The following is a 23092-nucleotide window of genomic DNA, read 5'->3' on the forward strand; positions in this document are numbered from 1 at the left end:
TTGCTTTATAAGAGCTGAGGAGAAGAGCCAAACACGTCTGGGGCTGAAAGCTGTCATATGTACTTCAGCAATCTGTTGTTGCCCTTGCAGCATCTCATGAAAAATCTTCCACTTGGCAAGCAAAGTGTCCATGTACAAGAAATGCACACTTTGTGACATGCAACACAACTTCAAGTGGAGGTCAGATACCTGACATGGTTAATTTCACCCAGCAAGAAATTCTCAGAGGAGAAATAGGTCAGTACACTCTTAATGGTATATCAGAGAAGTACTTATGAGGCTCAGCTTTGTTTAAATTTTGGATTTTAAATGAGTCCACATGCAAGATGTGTGTTACTACCTGCACCATTCCTGAGTCTTCTCTTCTAAAGTCTTTGCAATGGCTGCAAGAGCCATACCCATGCAGATTTATAACAGCTTTGATTCATTAATTCCCACTGAGTTCCAGCTGAGTAATTGCAGGGCACAAAAACCCCAGTTTAGTCAGAGCAAAGAGCATTCTTATTTTTGTCACCATTAGTGCTATAGTTTCCATGCATCTCTGTTGAAAATTTTGCAACCAAAACTGCAGAGCATGAAGAGATGGGGGAGAGATCATTCAGGCCATACTTAATTATTGCTTTTCAGGAAGCTGTAGAAGATGTAAAGAAATTCTTACACTTTGAGAACTGAGGTGAGAATATACTTGATCAGGACTGAAAAGGCCTGAGAAATGTTTCTGGCTGGTCTTTCCTTGGGAGGGAGATGGCAGATAAGAAAGAAGGTTGGTCAAATATCAACTCCCAGATATGTTCAGACTGGTTTTAGATATGGCACAAAATGCAAGACTTAAGAACATCCACTTACCTGGATTGGCAAGGTAGCCATAGGACAAAGGGCAGTGGCTTTGAGCTGAAAGAGAATAGGTTTAGATTGGCTATTAGGAACAAATTCTTCACTGTGAGGGCAGTGAGACACTGGGACAGGTTGCCCAGAGAAGCTGTGGGTGTTCCATCACTGGAAGTGTTGAAGGCCATGTTGGATGGGGCTCTGAACAACCTGGTCTAGTGGAAAGTGTCCCCGTCCTTGGAGAGAGGGCTGGAACTGGATGATCTTAAAGGTCCCTTCCAACCCAAGCCATTCCATGATTCTGTGATTACCAAGGGCATCAAGATGCTAACAACTCAAGCACTGATGCATGGAGCACAGGAACTGAGATGAATTCACTAGCTGGGTGAGCACTGAGTGCAGATTTGCATGACACCAGGAGGATTTAAAATAGCTGATGACAGCCTTGCAAGCATTAGTCCACCTAAGACTCCCTGAGCACAGTCAGAGGGTGTATGAACTGTCCTATGAACACACAATGAGCTTGAAAACTGTTCTGAGAAGTAACAGTTATTTAAAAATTCTGCTTGGAGCCATTGACAGCTGCATGTGTCAGTCTCCAGGCTCATTTCCTTGCATGCTAACACTTCTGGTGTGCATGTATATGAGCATGAATGCTTATACTCAAAAGTATATAGCTGGTAGCAAACTAGATCCTGTTACACATGTAAATTCATGACAGCTAGTAAGATAAAAGGGGAAAATAAGAAGGTAATAATTAGACCTTTCAGTTTGAGTTCAGTTCCATGCACTAAGCAAATACACACTCTCTGTGTACACTGAAATCTACTAACAAGTGAACAATATCCAGTATGGATTTGATAAATTGTGTGAAACCAAATAATTTCTCCACCAACCCCAGAGTAATAGACTTTGTGAACAGCGATAGATGTTGACTTTATTACACTTTTCCATTGCTTCTTTCTATCAGACTAGAGAGTCATAGCATAAATTAACTTTCAACGGCACACATGCAAAACCAGACAACATTTCTGAATAATGCAACTGAGACTGATATTCTGTTGGAACAGAAGAATAAATCAGAGAGAGTTCCTTGCACTCTTTTCTTGAACTTCCTGTGTTTAGAAATATCTTGGACTCCAGAGTAGATAAGGTATTTCTTAACAATACTAAAAGGAATTCTTGGAATGCTTTGGAAAAGAGAGTTAGAAACATAATAATTTAGTCTTCTGAGGAGCAGCTGAGGGAGCTGGGCTTGTTTAGCCTGGAGAGAAGGAGGCTCAGAGGAGATCTTCTTGCTCTCTACAACCACATAACAACAGGAGGCTGTAGCCAAATGGGGGTTGGTTGGCAACCAGTGACAGTATGAGAGGACACAACCTCAAGCCGAACCAGGGGAGGTTCAGGCTGGACATGTGGAAGAACTCTTCACTGAAAGGGTGGTTAAACATTGGAATGAGGTGCTCAGGTAGGTGGTGGAGTCATCATCCCTGAAATTCTTCAAGTGAACGTGGCACTCAGTGCCATGGTCTAGTTGACATGATGGTGCTCAGCCAAAGGTTGGGCTCAATGGTCTCAGAGATCATTTCCAGCCTAAATGATTCTGTGGTTCTGTAATTCTGTCTGCTTAAATGGAAGAAGTGACCTGGAGGAATGATAACTGAACAAGGTAAAACACATATCTGCAGAGACTCTGCAGTTATTCATTCTGACAACTTCTGGATAAACAAAGGGCTTAATTTTCTGTCAACCTATGTGGGAATTAAAGGCAAAGAGAAGTGCAGTGTCACTTCCTGCACCTCATAATAATCATATTAACAGAAGTGAAAATGGCCTAGGATCTTGCAGCAAGATGCAAATGTACACAGTGCTCATATTTAGGGGCTGTAGCATGATGTTTATAATTATAACTATCAATAAACTCCAGGTAAGTAAATTTAAATATTAAAACAGTGTTCACAGCAAAAGAAACCCTAGCCGCAGCAATGATGGTCTTTACCATCCCTAACCATGCTAACCTTTTAAAAAAGCAACAGATAGAGTGAAACTTCAGAAATAAAACATACATGGAATTGAGGTCAGCATTCAAAGATTGTATGAACATGCCAAAACTATTAATTCTTTCCTTTCAGCATTGAGAACAGAAAGGTTTGTTCCACTGGCTCCCGGCCAGGTCAGTTCACCATCAGCCAAGGGGAGAGAATAATGAGAGTGACCTCCTGCCAGCAGTGCCCTGTGCAGTCCCAGCACATGCAAGAACTGTAACAGCTGCCACTGGAAAACAAAGTGGTTGCATTTATCAAGAACAATGAGGGAATTCAAAGTCTCTAACAAAGACTCTGAGAAATGTATAGCATCCAAATTTGTCATGCAGAAGCATGTGTTATGATGACACCTTCCTTAATTAAACTAAGGAACTTTCATTTAGCACCACAACTACAAAGCCAGAAATGTTCCCAAAGAGACTTGTGTACAGGGAGGTAAGTTTTTACACGCTGCACATTTGTCACCTGACGTTATCAGTGCTCCCAGAGTTTGTGACATATATAATGCCACAAAAGGCAACATGTACCTGACATAATTTTATAAAAATAGGTGCCTAGCACATGCTCATTATATATTTATTATATATGATATATTGCATATCAGTAACAAGCTTACATAGTAAGTCTGAATGGACTAAAACCAGGTGGGCTCATTCCTTCATCCTTCCTGGAGAAAGTGGTTCTGCTTATCGCCTGCCCATCACGTCCTCTTTCATGGAAGACCTCAAAACTTCTTCAGACCCTCAAGAAATAAGATGTAATAGCTAAAAATTAAGCAGTGTTATGGATATTGCCACTTTTAAACACAGGAAACAATAGTGGCTAATCAGGTAATAGTTGGCTGATCACTTTCAGAAAATTATTAAAGGTTACTTTTGATACCTGTGAACACAGCATGTCCATGTGCTGATGTGTATCCACATCCTCAGGAAAAAAAAAGAAGGTTCTTGCTCAAAAGTCAAACCTGTAATTTAGAGGGAGAGCTGAACTTTCAGAGCAAATCTGTATCTCCAGCCTAAAAAGAACACCAAATTTTTTGCAGTCCTCTATTAAAAAGCTTAAGAAAAAAAAAAGTTTCTGAGCCTAATATCCTCAAGATTATATTTATTTTACACTGAAATACAGACCCCCCCCAACATATGTTTTTATACTTTTACAATTATTTTTATACATTTCTCTGAACAAATATATTCCAACAAAAGATTAACGCAAAAGGTCATCTCTCCTGTTCCCATTGTGTGTCAATCTAAGTCTCTGGTATGAAATGCTGTATTTATAATCCAAAGAAAAGAACGGGGATTTTCTGATGTGCTACTGAAAGTTATCAGGTCCCAAGTTTAGACCAGGGATAATGTCATTCTTTGGTAAACAGCCACTGTTTCTTCAAACCCAGCTGCCTTTGGCAGATCAAATCTGTCAGAGGTGCTTACAGCAGCGCATAGGTTATTATAACGCTCGACATATATTCCCATTGAGAAATGGCAAATCACATACCCCAAATGATTTTCATATTTGGTGACAGACTTAGGTTATTATGTACTATGTCGTTTCCAGAATCAACTTCTATTTCCAGGAGTGATGTAAGGTTAAAGTTATGAAACGATGCCATGCTCCTAAGAAACCATGTTTCCTTAACTTAGATGTTAAATTAAAAACATTGATTCAGAAGTTCAGAAATGATTCATAGTTGTTTTTTTTTTTGGGGGGGAGCTTTAACTTACAGTATTAATTAATATTTAAGTGTGTAAAAAAAAAAAAAGGATTTTCAATACTCCTGGAAAGGAATACAACTGGATTTCAGAACAGTTACTCAGCACACTTGAAAATCAACAAGAATCTATCTAAATGTCTTCCTAAACCCAGAAAGACCTAATTTGGAATAGTTTGATATGAGAATTGCTTTATGTTGCCAAATTAAAAAAAAATCATTTGCATGTTAATGAATGCATTTTATTAAATATGCAGAACTCAATAAAACCCAGAATTTATCCATCATAAAGAATTTGAGTTAGAATCTAATATATATATTTATAATTCAATTGCATCTGACATATCAGCAATACTTGGGGTCATTATCTTCCAGAAAGCAAATTACAGCAGGAAATCGTGGCAAAAATGTACTGGCCCAACCCTATTGCCACAGACCAGAGGATTAAAGAATGACAGAGTCTCTCTTTCCTCACACATTCTCCTCATCACAGACTCACAGAATCACAGAATGGTGAGGGTTGGGAAGGACCTTAAGGGTCACCCAGTTCCAGCTCTTCTGCCATGAAGAGGAACACTTTCCACTAGACTAGGCTGCTCAGGGCCCCATCCAGGCTGGCATTTGTGATGTTCTCAACTCTGCTGGTATCAGCTACCCTACCTCAGAGACTGTGCTTATGCACAGAAGAGTTTCAAGTGTTGAAAGGAGATTGGAGCCAAGAAAATGGACTGAAAAAATAGGAAGTAAACTGGTAGCAGCTTGATGTATGGAGAGAGCATAAGAAAGTGATTTTTCAGTGGGAAGGGGTTACACATGGGTAGATTTAATCGGATACAGGTTCCTTAAGGACTGCTCTAGAGACAGTATGTGAGTACAGCAGGACAAATACAGCAGGTGGACTCAAGAGGGAGGAAAAATTAAAAAGAAAGAGAATGCAAAAAGCAGATCAAGAAAGGAGCAAAATAGCACCAAAAATATAAACTATACCAGAGCACAAAAACAGCCATTACATATAGAAATGAAAGCAGTAATAAAAAAACCCCAGAAATTAATATGAAGGAAGATTTTCTTAACCTTCTTCTTGCATACCTGTTTTCTAGGTTGAGGTTGTAACTATTTTGGACAACAAATCTTCTCAGTCCACTTTTGCCAAGTATATTATTTACGGAGGCTTAACTGGTGTGAACTACTAGTTAGAATAGTGTGATCTCCAATCAAGACAAATTAATCTGACATTTCCCCAGTTTGCTGCCCTCCCCAGATGTGAGCTACGGCTCCAGGAGCAGCTGCCTGGACACCATCTATGGTTCAGCTCAGTGGAAGGTGCACAACTCACACAGGCTGTGCCTGACTTTCACTCAGCTTAACGCTTCTGCATCCCACTTTAGCTTGACATCTTTTAGGCAAGGTAGAAATCCAGATGAATAATCTCCCTGTAAATCTCCCAGGTTCTCTCTCGGGGTCTCTAGCTGGTCAGAGTGACCCGGAGATATGTTAGAAAGTTTCTTTTCCAAGTCCAGCACTCGAAGGAGTCAGAGCTCTTCATTTCTCAGTCTCAAGGTTGTTTATTGTTTCTTATCTATAAAATTCTTTCTCCTCCCGTGCTGATGTCTGCTCAGCAAGACAGTCAGAGGCACTCTGCCTGCCCCAGGGCGGTGTTATCTTTTTATACTAAAAACTACATGTACAATATTTACAATTACTTTCCAATACCTATCACCTATGTTAGACAGTGAACTTCTACTCTAAATCAATCTAAAAGTGCCAACATCACAGCAGAGGATGGAGGCCAAGAAGAAGGAGAAAGGCTGGACACACCCAGATTCCTCCATCTTGCGCCCTGAACCCCCATTCTAAAAACCCCAAAAAATCTATTTTTCATCCTGTGATAAATTCACTATCATTCTACTTAAACTTTCATGGCTTGTAATTCTTCATATAAGGTTGGTAATTGTTTTTTCCAAGGGCTAAATCAAAGGCACAGAAGTCTTGGGCTCTGTGTCAAGGTCTCTGAGCCCCCTGGGCAGGGGCTCGAGTCCTCCAGGGCAGCCAGAGGAATTTCCTGGGTTCCCACAGTTCTCCGCTTCTGTGTTTCACACCTACTATGATAATGCCTGGACTGGGAATTGGCCTGTGAGGCAGCAGGATGGTCACTGAGACAGCAGCTCAGAACCTGAGCTACCCTGCCAGGTTCACTTCTCAGAGGGCTGCAATATTTCAGTCCCAGTGTATGACAATGTCCAGCTGGCAGGCCGACAGGGAGACACTCAAAGCACAAGCCAGAGTGAGCTTATTTTCCACCAGGTGAACATATGTAAAACAAAGCTCTGCTGGGCGATCACATCTTCAATCAAGTAAGTAACAGAGCACCTTAACTGATACGAGAGAGCTTCATACACTGATACCGGAAGAAAACATGAGCTCTGGCTAAATACCTTGCAATAGAGGATTTTGGAATTTTTTATTGGCCTGTCAAATACTCAGTATACAAATACTGCAAGCACTGTTGCACATTGTTGGTGCTGTCTCCCACCAGATTAAGGCTGCGTTTTGAACACTGTAGGTCATTACTGTACAACAGAGCACAGCCCCGGGAACAGATGTGTACCTAGAAAACCAACCACCAAGTGTCTCTCCCCTGTTTGTCAATGTCACACAGATCAAGTGTGCTGACAGCTGCCAAAAGAAAATTGCCTGCTGTCACTCTGGACATCTAACCTTTCCCTCTGTACTTGGCTCTGCCGAGTCCACACCCTGAATCCTGCATCCCATTCTGGGCCCTCACTTCCACACAGACATGGAGGTGCTTGAGCAAGTCCAGAAAAGGACAATGGATTTGGTGAAGGGTCTGGAGCACAAGTCTGATGAGGGAGATGGAGGGGACAAAAGGAGGCTCAGGGTGACGTTATCAGTCTCTGCAACCCCCTGAAAGGAGGCTGTAGCCAGGTGGGGGTGGTCTCTTCCCCCAAGCAACCAGCAACAGGACAAGAGAAAATGGCCTCAAGCAGCGCCAGGGGAGGTTTGGGATGGACATCAGCATCAACTTCTTCATGGAAAGAGTTTCTAAACATCACAATGTTTAGAAACTCCCCAAGGAAGGTGCTGAAGTCGCCATCCCTGGAAGGTGTTCAAGACATGATGTGGCACTCAGTGCCGCGGTCTTGCTGACATGGTGGTGTTCAGTCATAGGTTGGCCTCGATGGTCTCAGGGGTCGTTTCCAACCCAAATGATCCTGTGATTCTGTAACTCATCCTAAGCATCTCATCTGTACTCCTTGAAGTCAGTAAAAACCTGACTTTCCGAGTAATCCCTACGCAATTTATTTCTGCTGAACTACCACCTAGCAGTCCGTGGAGTTTTTGTACACAAGGGTGAATAAAAACATTTTACGGGGAGCTTTATTGATTTCTGGCGGCTTGACGTACTCAACACAGGCCAACCCGTGCCCACCCACAACTCCCGCTCCCCCGCGCAGGCCGCTGCCTCTCCCCTCACCGGGGGGCGGGGCCACGCTGGCTCTGACCAATCAGCGCCGCGGCTGATTGGGGCCGGACTGGCGCGGGGAGCTGTCACTCCGGTGACGTCACGGCGGGATGAGCGGGCGGGCGGAGGTATGGCCGCCGCTGTGTCTGGGCCTGCCCAGGGCATGAGCGGGTTCCTGCGGCCCGGGGCAGCTGCCCTTCCCTCGGAGGGGGCTCTGCTGCTGGGCAAGGGGGCAGGCTGCTGCCGCTGCCTTCCCTCTGGCAGACTGCTGTGTGCAGGCCTCTGGCTGTCCCGCGTGTCCTCCGCCATCTCCTGCCTTGTCTGGCATTGCCACTCGCTCCGGGGCTGCGAGGGCAGCAGCTCGGCAGGGCCGCTGAGCGCCTCCCCCGGCCTGTGCAGCTCCTGTGCGGAGCGCTGCCGAGGAGCCCCTCCTGGACATTGAGTTTATCCCAGCCCCGGGGTGTCCTTCTTGCTCCCAGAAGCCGCCGCAGGGATGTTTGTGTTGCCCAGTGCCCGTTCACTCCGCAGAACATGAGCAGCTCTTGTGTCTGGGTCAGCTTCTCCAGCTGGCGGTGCTGATGGAGGCCCTGTGTCCCCCTGGAGCTTTGGCTGAAGCTGTGCTGTCCCCTGTCCCTGGGGAAGGTTCAGTCCTCGCCTCTGTGCAGGCTGCTGCTTCACTCGCTGATGATTGAAATCACTCTGTGATTTCAAAATGTTTGCTAGGCTGTGTCCTAATGTCACACATTATGGTTTAGGCAGCTAGTTAGGTCTGGAAAAGATAGACAGATAGAGAGGGTCAGAACCATTTCAGTTTGTGTTTTGAAGCTTCATTCTCTAATGCAGAACATAAGGTGTGGAGTCATAAAGGGACTCGCCCATTATTGTACGGAAAATCTTTGAAGCAGAGGTGCAGTCACTCATTCAGTACTCTTAAACAGAAGAAATAAAAACAGGCTTGCTGTTTTGGTTTATTTCTTAATTGTCTGAGGTTTTTTTCATAATAATGTGTAGATGTATAGACTGGGAAACCAAGAGGGAGGCTTTTTGGGTTTGGTTTTGTTTGGTTTTTTTAAAATAATAATACTGGGTTATGTTTCATTTCTAGGTTAAAGTGAAAATACCTTTTGGAAACAAATACCTTGATGCTATCTTCTCTGTCCCAGAGAAGAAACCAACATATGGAGTGATTCTTACTCATGGAGCTGGAGGAGACATGAATTTCCCTCACTTGGTGTCCTTGGCAGCCTATCTTGCATCCCATGGAGTTCTGTGCCTGCGGTTTACTTGTAAAGGCCTTAATGTTGCCTACAGGGCTAAGGCTTTCAAAGCAGTTGTGGTAAGGAGTGAAAAAATTCTCAGACCAAAGCTTAGATCCACAGTTTCTTAAATTACAGCCAGAGATTAGCCAAGAAACAGTGGGAGAATTAGAACCAAAGTTTAGATAAATGGAGCACTGTGTGTGAACAGAAGGAGCAGAAGCAGTTCTTAGATGGGCAGCAGCTGGAACAGCTGCCACAAGTGTGTGGGTTTGAGTTCAGGGAAAAAGAAAATCCTGACAAAGAGCAATGGTGTTTCATGGGAAAACTTACAGCTTGCAAAAAGTGGAAGAATTTAGGATGCGTGATCTGCTTGCATTGAGCAGGAGGCATTTTTATAGGGGAACAAAGTCCAGTTCTAAAGGAATTGTGTATGATGTCATTGTGATTAAATGTACATTAATTTGAAGTCAGACTTTACTTCATTGGGCATCTCCAGTCTTTATGGAAGAAGCATAAGTTGTTAGTGTGTTTATGTTAATATGCTGGTATGTAAGGATAATTTTAAGGCAGCTGCTAAGATTAGTTATCTCCTAAAATGTGAAAAAATGTTGCTGAATTTTATCTTTTCTGTTGGACTTAACTGATCGTGTCACAAATACATAACCTCAATGAAGAGCATTTTTGCAAACCTGCTTTTCCTTTTGATGGGCCAAGAGTGTGCATGAGGTCTGTTACTGTAACTGAGTTGATACATAGTATTCACTTGTTTTGGTAACTTTATAGGGCATCTGATATTTTAGACTTGCTGAGAGCTAATGTGAAATTGATTATGTTGTTGGTGCAAAACCTTATGAAACCATTTATGTGATAAAACCCAACAGAGCACCTTGTATGTACCTGTTCTTTCATCTTCAGTGCTGAAAGAGCTTCCCATTTTCTGTGTAGTAGCTACAAACAGAAGAGATTCCTAGCTTCCCAGCTGTCTTAATTCTGACATGTAATGCTTCTCTTTCTCTTATTTCTTTAGGAATACTTAAAACTTTGTGATGATTATAAACTTTCTGGTGTTTTCCTTGCAGGTATTGTTTTTATTATCAATAATTTTCTCTCTTATACTGTCTCTAGTAATAGCAATCTGTAAGTATTCCAAGTCTGTCCCACTTTGGTGACAAGCAAATGAACCCTTCTTATGATGCCATAGATCTTACTGCAGAAGAGGAAAGAAAGAGCAATAGATTGTATTTTCCAGGTACTTTGGGAGAAAACTTCCTTGTCACTTGGAATTTACAGGGCATGATTTTTCTGATTATCCATGTGTACTTTTTAACTGCAGGTCTTGAAGAATTCTGGTTACTGATAAATGGAAAACAGTTTTCCCAAAGCAGGTTATGGTAATTAAAACCTAGCAGCAGATCAAAAAAGTCAGCTATGTTACGTGGAAAGGGGAATAGGTGGGGGTGGTCAGGACTGTCTTGATAGGGGAAATTCTGAGTTTTCTCTTAAGCGAACCAAGTCTGTGCTGCTGTAAGAACTAGTGACTTGTAACACTCAATTGCAGTGCACTGTCAGCTCATATGCCTCCTCTTTGAGGAGATACTTTCCCTTGCTGTTACTGACTGACCTCATGTTCCAAGTTCACATTTTCCCTCCCTTCTACTTTTACTTTTAGGCTGAAGTTCAAAGTGTGCATAAACACTTGCTGGATTTGTTTTGTGAGCCAAGTGAAATCAAGCAGAGAATTTTGTTTTGAATTTGAGCAAATTGAGGTTGCATGAAAATAATGATACAGGACACTATCATGGCTATCTCAAATTTCCAGGCTCTGGAGCATAGGACCAGTCCTTCTCTTCCCTTGTCCCCAGGGTGGGGTGTTGTTCCTTCCAGTATTGCAAGGAATCTCTATCCCTTTATATTTTCTTTTTTTCCCCTTCTTTTTTAAAGGGGTGTAAATGTTACAACTAGACAAATATCTTAGCAGAAAATGTTGAAATTAGGATTAATGTTTTTCATTAAGTAGATCATCCCTAGCATTTTGTGACACTGAAATACACTCAGTTGGATTGGTTTGGGGAGTTGTTTACTAAACCAGAATGTAGATGAGGTGACAGCAGATAAAACTTTTTTCCTTTATTTCTGCATGGGAGAAAGGCCGTTCCATGGGCTCACGAGCTGCTGCCTCTGTGATACGTCAGCTGAGCCAGGGTGATGATGATGATGATGATGATGATGGCTTCATTCAAGGTCTCGTGTGTTTATCTTACCCATTGCATCGACCAAAACTGCAGTCCAAGCTCCGGGATGAGGATTTGTTACTGATCACATGTCCAGTGCTGTTTGTCTCGGGATCAGCAGATGAGATGTGTGAAAAAGTGAGTACCCTTGTAAATCCTGCTGTGAAAGGCCAGTCTGGAGGAGCAGCAATGGGCCTCAGGGATGCCTGTATTTCACCTGAGTAACAGCCTTGCCTAAATAGGTGTCTTCTGAAGGAAGCCTTGGGTAGAAAACTTCATCAGACACAAGGAGACCTGGCAGGGCTTCCTTTTGCTGCTTAAAATGTAATGGACCATGCTTGATCTTCCACTTTAGCAAGTTCAACTTTGGGTCACTGAAATACCCCTGATTTAAATGGTTTCAATAGGAGTGCATAAATTTAAAGTGGTCTATGGAAGTAGTGAGTTATTTGCTATTTTGTTTTAACCATTTCAAGTTACAAAACCTGTGTGGTGCCACCAATGTCACATTGGTCACATTTTCATGGCAGATTCTTCTAGCAAAGCAGTTCTACCCCCAAGTCAGGCTTCTGTGGTCAAAAGTGATAGTTTTGTAGAGATGAAGAGCAGGTGTAGGGAGGGAGGGAAACAGTGCTTTTCTGGCATGTTTCCTTGCAAGCAGGTATCTGTTGTTCTTAAACAGGCCAGTGTGAATTTGGGGCTATGTGCAATTGGCATTTTCCATGCTTGGACAGTTTCTAAGGAATCATAATGCTTTTGTGAGGATTTGTTGCCAAAATAATCAGGCCAGTGACCAGCAGATCCTTGGAGTGCCCTTTATGGGGGAATCTCTGACTTTGTGAGCTGGTTCTTAGATCTGTTTGCTGAGAAATTTCAACAGTGTCAAAGCTAGTCCCTAAGGAATTACATTGCTATTCAGCCTCTGCAGACAAATCTGACTTCAGTTCTATCATTTTATTGCCAGCACTACCCTCTGACAGTAAAAATGGAGACTCCTTTGAAGTTTAATTTTCTGCTATTCTCTGTTTCAGTAAGGGTGAAGCTTTGAGCAGATCCCACTATTCATATCCTGAACAGAGAATACATCCCATTTTCCTAGCAAGGTGTTTTTCATGTGCACACAAATCCATCTATCTGTTTTTTAGAAGCTGCCTATTTTGCATTACACAGGCAAAGCAAGAGACATCTAGGAGTTCCAGAGTTTGTAGCAGCCAGTTCTCTAATATCTGCATTCTTGTTTTCTCCATAGCAATTGCTAGAAGGTGTGGTGAGCAAAATGAAAGCCCCTAAAAAAATCCATTGGATTGATAAAGCAAACCATGGGATGGCAGTCAAAGGACGAACAGCAGATGATGTCATGGAAGAAGTAAATGCACAGGTTTTTTCTTGGCTTAGAGAGAATGTTCAACTGCAGCAAAAATAATTTGCAGTGTTCAAGCAGTATCTTCATTTAGTTTTTCCTAAATGTGGCAAATAAGGGGTTTGTTATTTTTTAGAGGCATATTTTTTTAAAAACTGATGTTTTCAGAGGTCTAAGTGCAAATGCAAACAAAGCTTTGTATGAATGAAATGAAAATGCAAACTAATAAAGAACTTCCAGAAGTACAGAAAATATATCATGGTAGCATTTTTCTCTGTCTTTCTATGCAAATATCCATATACAACATTTGGGAATGCAGAAGATTAAGAATTGCTTTTGACTAATATTTGAAGTAATATACTGGAAAAAAATCTACTTCAACAGACATCTTTAGGGTTCCTCAATTTCTGAGTATCTTACTGATGCTGTACTCATTGGCAATTAAAACCTACTGATTTTAGGCTTCTGCCAGCACATCCCCTGAGGCTGGTGAGCCTGGTGTACTACTTTGCCTTGATGCTGTGTGCTGGCCTTCCCAGGTGCTTCCAAATCTGTGAGGCAGGGAGAGGAATCTCTGGTTGGTCACAGTGTCTGCCACCTTAGGGAGCCAGATTCTGCCTCTATGGGGAGGAGGTAATGCAGGCACAGCTGGGTGTGCGGAGCAAAGAACATTGTTCAGTTTTGAGGAGTCCCCTTCACCAGTGTCCTTTGTGTAAAGGACTGATCACAGAGACCCTCTGATAAATAAACACTGATAGACAAATTGTGTTTAGTGATGGAGGAACTCCTGGAGCAGGAACCATCCATTGTGACAGGAGGATCTCAGGTCCCTGCCTGAGCTCTGACACTGGAGAGTGGTTAAACACTGTGTGTGTACTGGCAGCTGCAGCCTTTGTCATTATGGGCTGTGAGTAACCTGTTGGTATAACCGAGCCTACAGCAATATTGGAATTGTGGTTTTCCTGCAGGTTAACAAGATTTATTATGAACCCCACAGCACTGGGGGGAATTTGAGATTCTCTCAGAAGGAGCACAGTTATGGTCTGAAAAAAGAAGCCTTTGGTTGGATGGATAGATAGAGAGGGAGGGAAGATTTATAATTCTCATCTGCCCTTCTTTGCAGAACAGTTTCAGGTTTGTGGAAAGACTTACTGTATACAAGCATGAGTAAAAAGTATCTGCATTTCCAAGGTAACTCAGGACAGGAACACATGACTGATACAAACATGGTTTTTATTTAAAAAAAATTATAAAAATGTGTTTGAATAAGGCTCTCCCACCACTGCATGATTAAAAGGAAATCAGAGGTGCTTTGATTTCTTCCATACGTAGATCATGAAATGGTAAACTTTAAAATATCCACTGACATTTTCTGCAGGCATACTAACCCAGATTTTCCTTCTTTCTTTAAGAAGACAGTCTGAATTTAGGTAAATACTGAAAAAAATTATTTACTTCTGTCAGAGTTCATCTTTGGCCTGCAGTCAAAAAAGAAGAAACATGTTTCAGTTAACTGGAAGCCTATTTTTCACTGTCTAGTCCTCTAGTCCTGCAAATACATCAAGAAGTGTTTCTAAGTTCGATAGGTGTTAATGGCCTGGCCTGATAACTGATACTGTGGGGCACTAAGCAGCCCTGCTCCAGCAGGGCTCAGCAGGAACTGAAGACACTCAGCACTTGACATTTAACCCTGCATGGACTGTACCTTTTTTCGGTGGCAAGTGCATGGGAAAAGGTCATCATCAGGCTGCTGCACCTTCTCCATCCCATCTCTGATTTTTGGTTCACTCACTTGCAAGCTGGCATATTCCTAATTTTAAAAAAAAGGAAGGTATCATTAATCCATACATTTTTTAGATTGTACATGTAGTTGCCAATATTGTACCAAATCAGCTGAGCAGTTCTGTATGAACTCTGGGGCTACACAATCTGTTCCTGCAGACTGTCACAGGCAGGGTGAGGGAACACTCAGCTGCAGACAGGAGCCCCTTTGAGTGCCTCCCTGGAGTTCAGTATCTTGGTGCTAATGCACAGATATTTTCAGCTGTGGTTCACAGGGTGTGCGTCTGATGTGGAATTCTTTGATCATTGTGGGCTACATATTCTAGCAGATTAGATCAAGATTTATGGGATCCCACTGCCTCTCAAACAGCCAGCACAGTCTTAAGGGGTTTCATAGCATATAATTGAATACAATGTTTGTAAAAACCAAATGAAGATTTTAATTGCTGCTGCTTGCTTCATGGCTTCAAGTACCAGACTGGCCAATTTCCAGCAGCTCTGTTGCCCTAAATTCTTGCTGTGTGATTTCTATTTCTGTGCCAGTAGCCATTAAAAATATACTGACCTGGAAAAGTTTGAAATAGTAACAAAAAATGTGGTCTCCCATGAGATTGTTTCTTGCAAATTCTTGTCCAGATTTTGCAATATTTTTTGCCTGTCAAAGAAAATGAAAGTTTGGTTTATTTTTTTTATTGCCCAGAACTAGTATTTATTTCAGGGTGCTACTGTTGGTTCCCAAGTTACAAATGAAGTTGACAGTTCAGGATAACTCAAGTAAAACATTATTTTTAAAAGTTAAGGCATTATTAGGAAGATACTTTTTTTTTCCTGAAGTTCAATTTGATTTCAAATTAAGGACAAAATTATGCATTTTTGAGTGTTTTTCTTCTTTGTAGAGTTGATGAAATAAATTTCAAGTTCTAGTATTTTTTTTGCTTTGTTTTAAAGAAATTCAATTTCTGTTCTCTTCTAGAAACATTACTGCATACTTCTAAATGTGTATTTTACCTCTTCATCATGATCTTTTGCCCACTGTAGTTTTTCTAGCAGATCACTCAGGTCACTTTTAAATGGAATGTAGTGTTTCCATGGCTGCAGCTCATTATAAAAGTGCTCATAGTAGATGGAGTCTTGCTTTAGCACCACACTGTTTCCTGCTAGTAGATAAGGCAATCTGTATGCTGCCACTGTGCCATCAATATTAATTTGATATTTATACTGGAAAGAAAAGGACCAGAAGTTATTAAAAACCACAGGATCCCTGGCTTGGTTAGGTTATATTCTGAGGGCACTGGTGTTACTGACTTGGTGATATTGAGACAGGTAGGAGTGGCTAGGCAAGCATCAATGTCTAAGAAGCTTTTATTATCTAGTTTGGAATTCATCACAGTGCAGGGTACACAGAGCTTCATCAATTAAGTTCTCCAGGAATACTTAGGTGCTCATCCTCGGATGTGAGGGTAGATGTGCCACTTCATCCACAGACTTTCCCACTATGTTAGTTAGGTTAGTAGTCCTGATCGCTGAATCAGGAAAAAGAAATAAAAAGGAACTTCAAGTTATGTAGATTACACGAGGTTCTACAGAACCTTTAGATGTAAATCAGACATTACTATCCTGAGGGTAAGAGCTACATAACAGTTAATCCCACTGGAGGGATGTCTAGTCACGCTTGTTACTGGTAGTGTCCTGAATAACTAACAATCCCTTTATTTTCAATAATACATACTAAGTTATTTCATAATGGGAAACGTTATGTGAGAACTGAGTTCTATGAAAAATAATTAGTGGCTTACCTTAAAAAAATCAAAAAACGAAATGTGCTTAACAATAGGACCATAGAGGTTTTCATCATGTTTAAAGAAAAAAAAGTTTGTGAAAGCAGCATCTATGATCTCTGGATATTTCTTGCTGAGTTTTACAAGCTCAAGCCTCTCTTTGCGGCTGTCCCGTCCTCTCCAGAAGGCTGTGGTGTTCTTGTCTTCCCACGATGGGCCAGTGTTTGCTTGGACTGACATCATATCCAGGCTGACTCTGCAGCAGAAAGAAGTGGTTTAATAGTGAAGCCTACTGGAAACTTTTTAAAGTGCAGTTACTTAAGAGAGTTCACAGTACCCACAGACAGAGAGCAAAGATGAAGGCAAGTCATGAGCACACTATCACGTGTTACTGTGTCAGTCTTTTGCAGCAAGAGAAACAGATAATGTTAAATTCATGGGTGTGTGGCATGACAGCATCCTTCAACATCATCATTCAAGGCATTTGGAAAAATACCATGAAAAAAATAGATAAAAGTGGATACACTTGCCAGAGAAGGTGATGCAAGGTACTGTAACTTGCTTAGTAAAATATACTGCACATCCTTAAAAATGTTAAGAAATTCAACACATAAACTGGGAGGGCAAGGGATAGCAAATTAGAAAAACTTTTCACAAAAAAAAAAAGGAACCTGAACTAAATGCAGTGAAATGTTAAGTTCAAGATGGATTGCAAAGATTTCTTAGAAGCAAGCTGTCTTTGTAGTGTTTCAAGACAGAAAACAGCAGTTGCTAAGGCCAGTTATGGTCAGTAATCAAAGTGGGAGATGGTAGCTCCTAGTTTGAAAATTCCCAATAGCTATGTTGGGATTTGAAAGGTACACAAAAAACAAATTTCAACAAAACCAGGAAAGAAAGATGCCTCGCCAGTTGTCAACAAATTCATGGGGGGAGAAACAAAGCAAACAAATCAAATGCCTAGCCTTGAAACACTCTCAAGTGCTGTTTTTAGTGATTTGACCATTTAGATAAATTTAGATTTTTGAAATGAAACAGTGAAGTACAATAATATATTGATTACACAGTCACTGCCTACCTGGGTTGCCAGTCTCTCGATGAGTAAACAAAAATAGTTAATATACAGGTCTCTAGGGAAGATCATTCAGTGTGAATTTTGTGAAAAGTTTAAGCCATTTCTTACCGTCCCATCGTCTCCAAAACAGAGTCTGTTAAGTCGTATGTTGGCATGACAATGTCCTTTGACTCACTGGAACCACACCACGAGAAGATTGGGTGCAAGCTCTGTGGGGGCTTCCTTTTCTCCAGAGGCCAGTCCCCCAAATTAACAAAAAATTCTACATCTGGCATTTTCACCTAAAGAGAAGCAAAGTAGGCACAAATGTAGTTTAGCACAAACAGTATTCTGCTGGCATCTTGCATTTTGAAAACAACCCCACTAAGAGGAAAAATTGCCAGGTGTCTAATATACCTAAAGTACCTGTAATAAATCATGGACATTTAGAAACCTGTTAGAGATACTGAGACCACAGAGTAAAGCCTACAAAATAGTATTTAAAAAAAATTTGCAAAGTCACATAAGGCATAGGAGCCCCCTTTTTAGAGGATGACTTCCTGTTATACTTTACATGATTGGCCCCACAATCTTTTGATCAGGCTAGCACTGGTACCTAGTCAGCAATTGTATAGTTCAAGGTAAGCTGGATCATCTCGTTACTGCATGGAAAACTGATGCTGGCTGGTAAATCAGTTTTCTGTCACATCAGTGATCTAATTCACCCTGTATCTGCAGGATGCCTAAATCCAACAGAAGAGAAGAAACAGAAATAAACAGCCATGATGGGAAGACCAATTTAGTCAATGCTTTGGTTAATAATTAAGCATAACATCATCACTTAGTTAAAATAGTTGGTAGCATGGAACCATACCTGAAATCACTGTCACAGCCAAAAGGCAAGAAAAATACTGTTGATGGCCAGGAAGCAGGACAGAGGGCATAATTTTGCTGTTTTATGAAACTGTGATGCACCCCTGTGTTGAGTTTGGTTTGGGTATTTTCAAGTGAAGTAAGAACAGGTAGAAAGAAAGGCAGCTCTGTAGTTTTCCAAAGAAAGGACCAGCTGCCTTGTGAGGGAACACTGAAAATGGTGGGAAAGTTCAGTTTGGAGAGCAAAAGGCAAAACATGACAAATGGCTGCATTTTACAGAACCCTGAAGGCACATATAAGGTCAGTGCAGAACTAATGTCATCTCTCAGTTCACTCTCTTCCCTCTCAGTTGTCTCTTTCAAAACAAAAGAAATTAATAATTTGCCAAATATCAAACACCTCCAAATGGTGGAAGACACTCTATTCCCTTCAAAGGGTGTTTGCTACACAGGCCAATGCTCAGCACTGACCTTCGTTACTATGGCGCCATCTAAAGGTGGTAATGGCCATAAACCCTACAAACTGAATTTTCTACACATCCTCAGCAGCAGAATCCATCAGCAACCTGAATCTTCTCCAACCAACTATCTACTGTCACTCAGTGACACTATCCTAATAAAAATTCTTATTCAATGGTATTTAATGGGAATGAGATAAACTGTGTTTTCTAGATATGTAAACAGTTTCTGGTTTTGGAGTTAGCAATCCTTTTTCAACTTTTAGTCTAAAGTCCTTACATGAAATTTAATTCCATTATTTCTTGTCCAACACTACTGACACCAAGAACAGTTTACTTCCATCTTCCAGAGAACAATCTTTTAGTTAATTGTAGTCTACATCCATGTCTTCCCTTAGACATCACGTCCTCTTATAAATAGTGTTAGATGAAACAATCACCAGTTAAATTAACGTGCATTTGTACATTTAGTCATTTTCCCAGTCTTCCTGTGCACTGTTAGTTCAGCAACGTTATCAATAGAGCAACCCTTAAAGCATGACACCCAAAGGCAGCCAGAGTAGCATAACTGATCCATTACTAATTCTGAGGACACTGGAAAGGCTACTTGATATTTCTTTAATGTGTTATGTAAACTTGTGTTCAGCTTTTTGCAGCAATGTACCTGCAGAGACAGAATTTTCTGTTAGATGCTACGGGATGATTGATTTATTTATTCTATGGGGAAAAAACCGGCTTATCAAAAAACTGGCTTATCAAACTCACCTATAAAAGCCTGTTTATTCAATTAACTTTTGTGATACTCAATCAGATGGCATTCTAGAACATGACAGCTTCAAACAAGGAAAATCCATGACCTTTCCATAATTAATCAATGAGCAAGAGTTTTTTAACAGAAACAGCAACAAATACACTGACGCGTATTTAAGGCCAGGCTTCTATAATTTAGGACATACAGAGTAAGTGGCTGCACAGATGTACTCACTTTTCTGGTCAAAGAAAGCAGTATGGCATCCATGAAAATTCTGAAGCCTACATGTTCCCCATATGTCTTTATATAAACCTGAAAATAAACAAAGGTTTTACTGGGTGATTTCATTTCAGAGAATGGCTGGCACAATTCAGACCTCTTTTAATCACATAGTAACTCCTCAGACAGACTATATGGCTGTATAGACTTATGAATCAGCTGGGAAGCAATAGAAATCTCATCACAGAAAAGTGATGAAAAAAAATTACAAGCTTTGCTTGCTTTTGCAGATGTTTGAGGTCTGTTTCATGAAAGCAGAAACTGTTGCCTGTCTCTGTGGTGTTCCATTCTTCTAATTTCTATATAAAACTCCACTGAAGTAAGTACAGTGTATACAATTCTCTGTTACAAAGAATTGTAGCTCTGATGCTCAGTTCAGCTAAAAGTGGTATCTCAGAATTATGCATGATGTAATTTATCGATGTACTTCAAATTACATGATTGTGACACCTCACAGCAGTATTGCTCAGAGAGCAGGAAACTGAATTGGCATTTAGGAGACTTGGGTGGGTGCCCAGTACTCACATTGATTGCCTGGAAAGTAATTTGCTTTCACTGTGTTTCAGCTGTAACATGGACAAAAAAGCACTTACAAAGTAGGACTGACATTGCTAAGCTCATACACAAACTGCAAAGTATTCAAGGACAGAGAAGCAAGCAAAGTCTTGTTCTTAAAGAATACACTACAAGAAGCTTTTACAACTCAGATCAACCAAACTGCCCATGGCTTGCCACCAAATTTCCATTTGGACTTCAGATCAACCAGATTCCATACCTCATTGTCTTTGATGGTGTAGTGACACAAACTCTGTCTTTGTCCAAACCTCTGCGGAATTTCTTTTGCAATCTTATCTGGGTCAACAGTGGGAAAATTTGCTAAGTCTCTCTGAATCTGTGGAATGGTTTGAGGGCAGTTCATCTCTTCCAGCCATGCTCTGCTATCCTCCTGAGGGCAGTCACAGTTTTCATGGTAAACAGGTCCTATTGGGAACAAAATTATTATTTTAATAAGTCATAATATTGAGCTGTTGAGATCACAGAACAGGGTCAAGCACTGAACATTCATTGCTTAGGGCCAAAATTTCAGCGACTCAAAATGGATATGGCTGAATTTTTTTTTTAACTCTAATGGAGTCATGTCAACCTATATCAGCTTATGTGTGAGCCTTCTACCTGTATTTATCAGGCAACAGCTTCACAGCATTTGCTTCCTTTTATTATTTTGAAAACTATATGTAGGATGCATATAATGAATCCACAATTCCAATGGGATTTGATAGTCCAGAGAAGTATGAGGTCCCAAAGAATCCCATGCTTCTAGTAGAAGACATTCTGGGACACGCTTTGTCAGCCCTGACAGGAAACCTGTGTGTAGTGGTGCCTCTTACCTTTTAAAATATATGGAGACTTTGCAACATGCTTATCTCCAGTTTTGACTTCTATCCTCAGGCTTTTGTAGCTTGCATACATCCTGTACCTCACGAGGAAGGAACCATCTTTCCTGTCCAATACCTGCACACCAACACGAGTGAACTGTTCTTCAGGAGCAGTGATCTTCACCTGGAATGCATTTTCACCTGGTGATGAAGTGAACCTACCCAGAGAATAAGTGGGAGCTTAATACACAAAGGAAACATACAACAGATTTCTTAGTCTGGTCCATTCCTTTGCAAGTCAACAGATTTCCAGCGAGCCAAGTTAGCCACGATTTCCTCTGAGCCGTGTTAGGCCTCTACAAGGACATGCAAATGTTCACTTTAACAGGTTAGTAAGTCTATTATTTTACATTCAGAAGCAAATATTTTCAGATTACCTTATTTTCCAGGTATTATTTAAGGAAGTAAAGAACAAAGTTACACATTTAATCATTATGGTAGCTTAGATGGGAAAAAACATGGAAAAGAAATTAGAGAGAGATCACGTAATTCTATGTGTATATGAGATATTTTGGTATAATTAAACATATACCAAAACAGAAAAACCTCTATAAAACCAAATAAAATAATCTGAATAATCATGAAGTTATCACATATCATTGATGTATTAACAAAGTTGGTGCAGTCAAAATGCTGTCAACTTCCTTCCACCTCTCTTCCAGTGACCAGGCTCTTGGGCTGTAACTCCTTACTTCAGCTTTCCTAAAACTTGTCCAGTCATACTTGAGACCTGCCAGTTCAATTAAACGCAAGAAATATTTACTATCCAAGTTAAGCTGAATTGGCAGCCTCCATACTGACACAAGCCCTGGTGCATCTAATCTGGATGACCTTGATGCAACATTCTGAGCTCCTATCTAGGTTGCATGACCAGTTTTCCAAAATAAATGGAGAGCAATGAGTATTCTCTAAAAATCACAGAGTTGTTAGGGTTGGAAAGGACCACTGGAGATCATCTAGTCCAATCCCCCTGCCAAAGCAAGGTCACCCTGCAGCAGGGGACACAGGGACGTGTCCAGGGGGGTTTGCAATGTCTCCAGAGAGGGAGACTCCACAGCCTCCCTGGGCAGCTTGTTCCAGTCCTTTGCGACCCCCAGGGAAAGTTTTCCCTCGTGGTGAGGTGAAATTTTCTGTATTTTAGTTTATGGCCATTGCTCCTCGTGCTATTTCATTGCTAAGAAATTTACCTATTGGTCTATGGAGTAATTCCTAAATGATTCAACTGATCTTGTGCCTCGGCACGTAGGAGAAATACTAATGTTCCCAAACAGTGGAAACAAGCAGGATGCCTGAGCCTAACAAATTAAATGTATTAGTCACTGCTAAAGTTTTGACAAAGGAGAATAAATAATGAACTTTTCCCACTGACTAACACGTATGCTTTGCTGCCGAACGTTTCCATCCTCTTATCTCATCCCCTCGCGCCGTTATTTGATACTCCTTGAAAGGATTAATTAGCTCTTGCCAAGTGATAAGCAGAGTCACGTACAGGGAGCTTTTAGCCCGCACCTTCTACGAGCAAATCGCCAGCCTCTCGGTTTGACCGTGCCCAGAATCTCCCCGAAAAGCCGCCGCCGCCGCCGCCCTCACCTCAGCCCTCGGGCGTCCACGGCCTGCACATAGAAGTACCGCGCGGGGAGCGCGGCCGCGGCGCGCAGCCCGGGCCCCCACACGGCGCTGCGCTCGGCGCTCGGCCGCCCGCCCCCGCCCGCGGCCGCCGCCGCCGCCGCGGCTCCCAGGGCGAGGCACAGCGGCCACAGCGCACGCAT

The 23092-nt window shown here is 41.5% G+C and overlaps 2 protein-coding genes across 6 annotated transcripts; one reads left to right on the plus strand and one right to left on the minus strand.

Annotated features, from left to right (window-relative positions):
* Positions 1 to 8129: 8129 nt before the first annotated feature.
* On the plus strand, positions 8130 to 13171 carry TEX30 (testis expressed 30). Its single transcript, XM_063149630.1, has 5 exons — positions 8130 to 8193; positions 9171 to 9401; positions 10352 to 10403; positions 11473 to 11693; positions 12805 to 13171. Exons 1-5 carry the CDS (start codon positions 8176 to 8178, stop codon positions 12976 to 12978), a joined length of 696 nt encoding a protein of 231 aa, XP_063005700.1. The 5' UTR covers positions 8130 to 8175; the 3' UTR covers positions 12979 to 13171.
* A 958-nt stretch (positions 13172 to 14129) lies between these two features.
* On the minus strand, positions 14130 to 23092 carry POGLUT2 (protein O-glucosyltransferase 2). 5 transcript variants are annotated; one of them, XM_063149633.1, is made up of 10 exons: positions 22914 to 23092; positions 21276 to 21481; positions 20663 to 20868; positions 19843 to 19920; positions 17656 to 17828; positions 16494 to 16731; positions 15706 to 15915; positions 15263 to 15352; positions 14621 to 14725; positions 14130 to 14393 (listed from the first exon to the last, which is right to left on the minus strand). In XM_063149633.1, exons 1-10 carry the CDS (start codon positions 23090 to 23092, stop codon positions 14376 to 14378), a joined length of 1503 nt encoding a protein of 500 aa, XP_063005703.1. In that variant the 3' UTR covers positions 14130 to 14375. The 5 variants fall into 5 exon arrangements, with proteins under 5 accessions (XP_063005703.1, XP_063005706.1, XP_063005705.1 ...); XM_063149636.1 differs by having other exon boundaries at positions 21276 to 21447; positions 22914 to 22982; XM_063149635.1 differs by lacking the exon at positions 22914 to 23092 and adding an exon at positions 22693 to 22793.

The sequence above is a fragment of the Melospiza melodia genome, chromosome 2, assembly GCF_035770615.1.
Source record: "Melospiza melodia melodia isolate bMelMel2 chromosome 2, bMelMel2.pri, whole genome shotgun sequence".
NCBI classification, from domain to species: Eukaryota; Metazoa; Chordata; class Aves; order Passeriformes; family Passerellidae; genus Melospiza; species Melospiza melodia.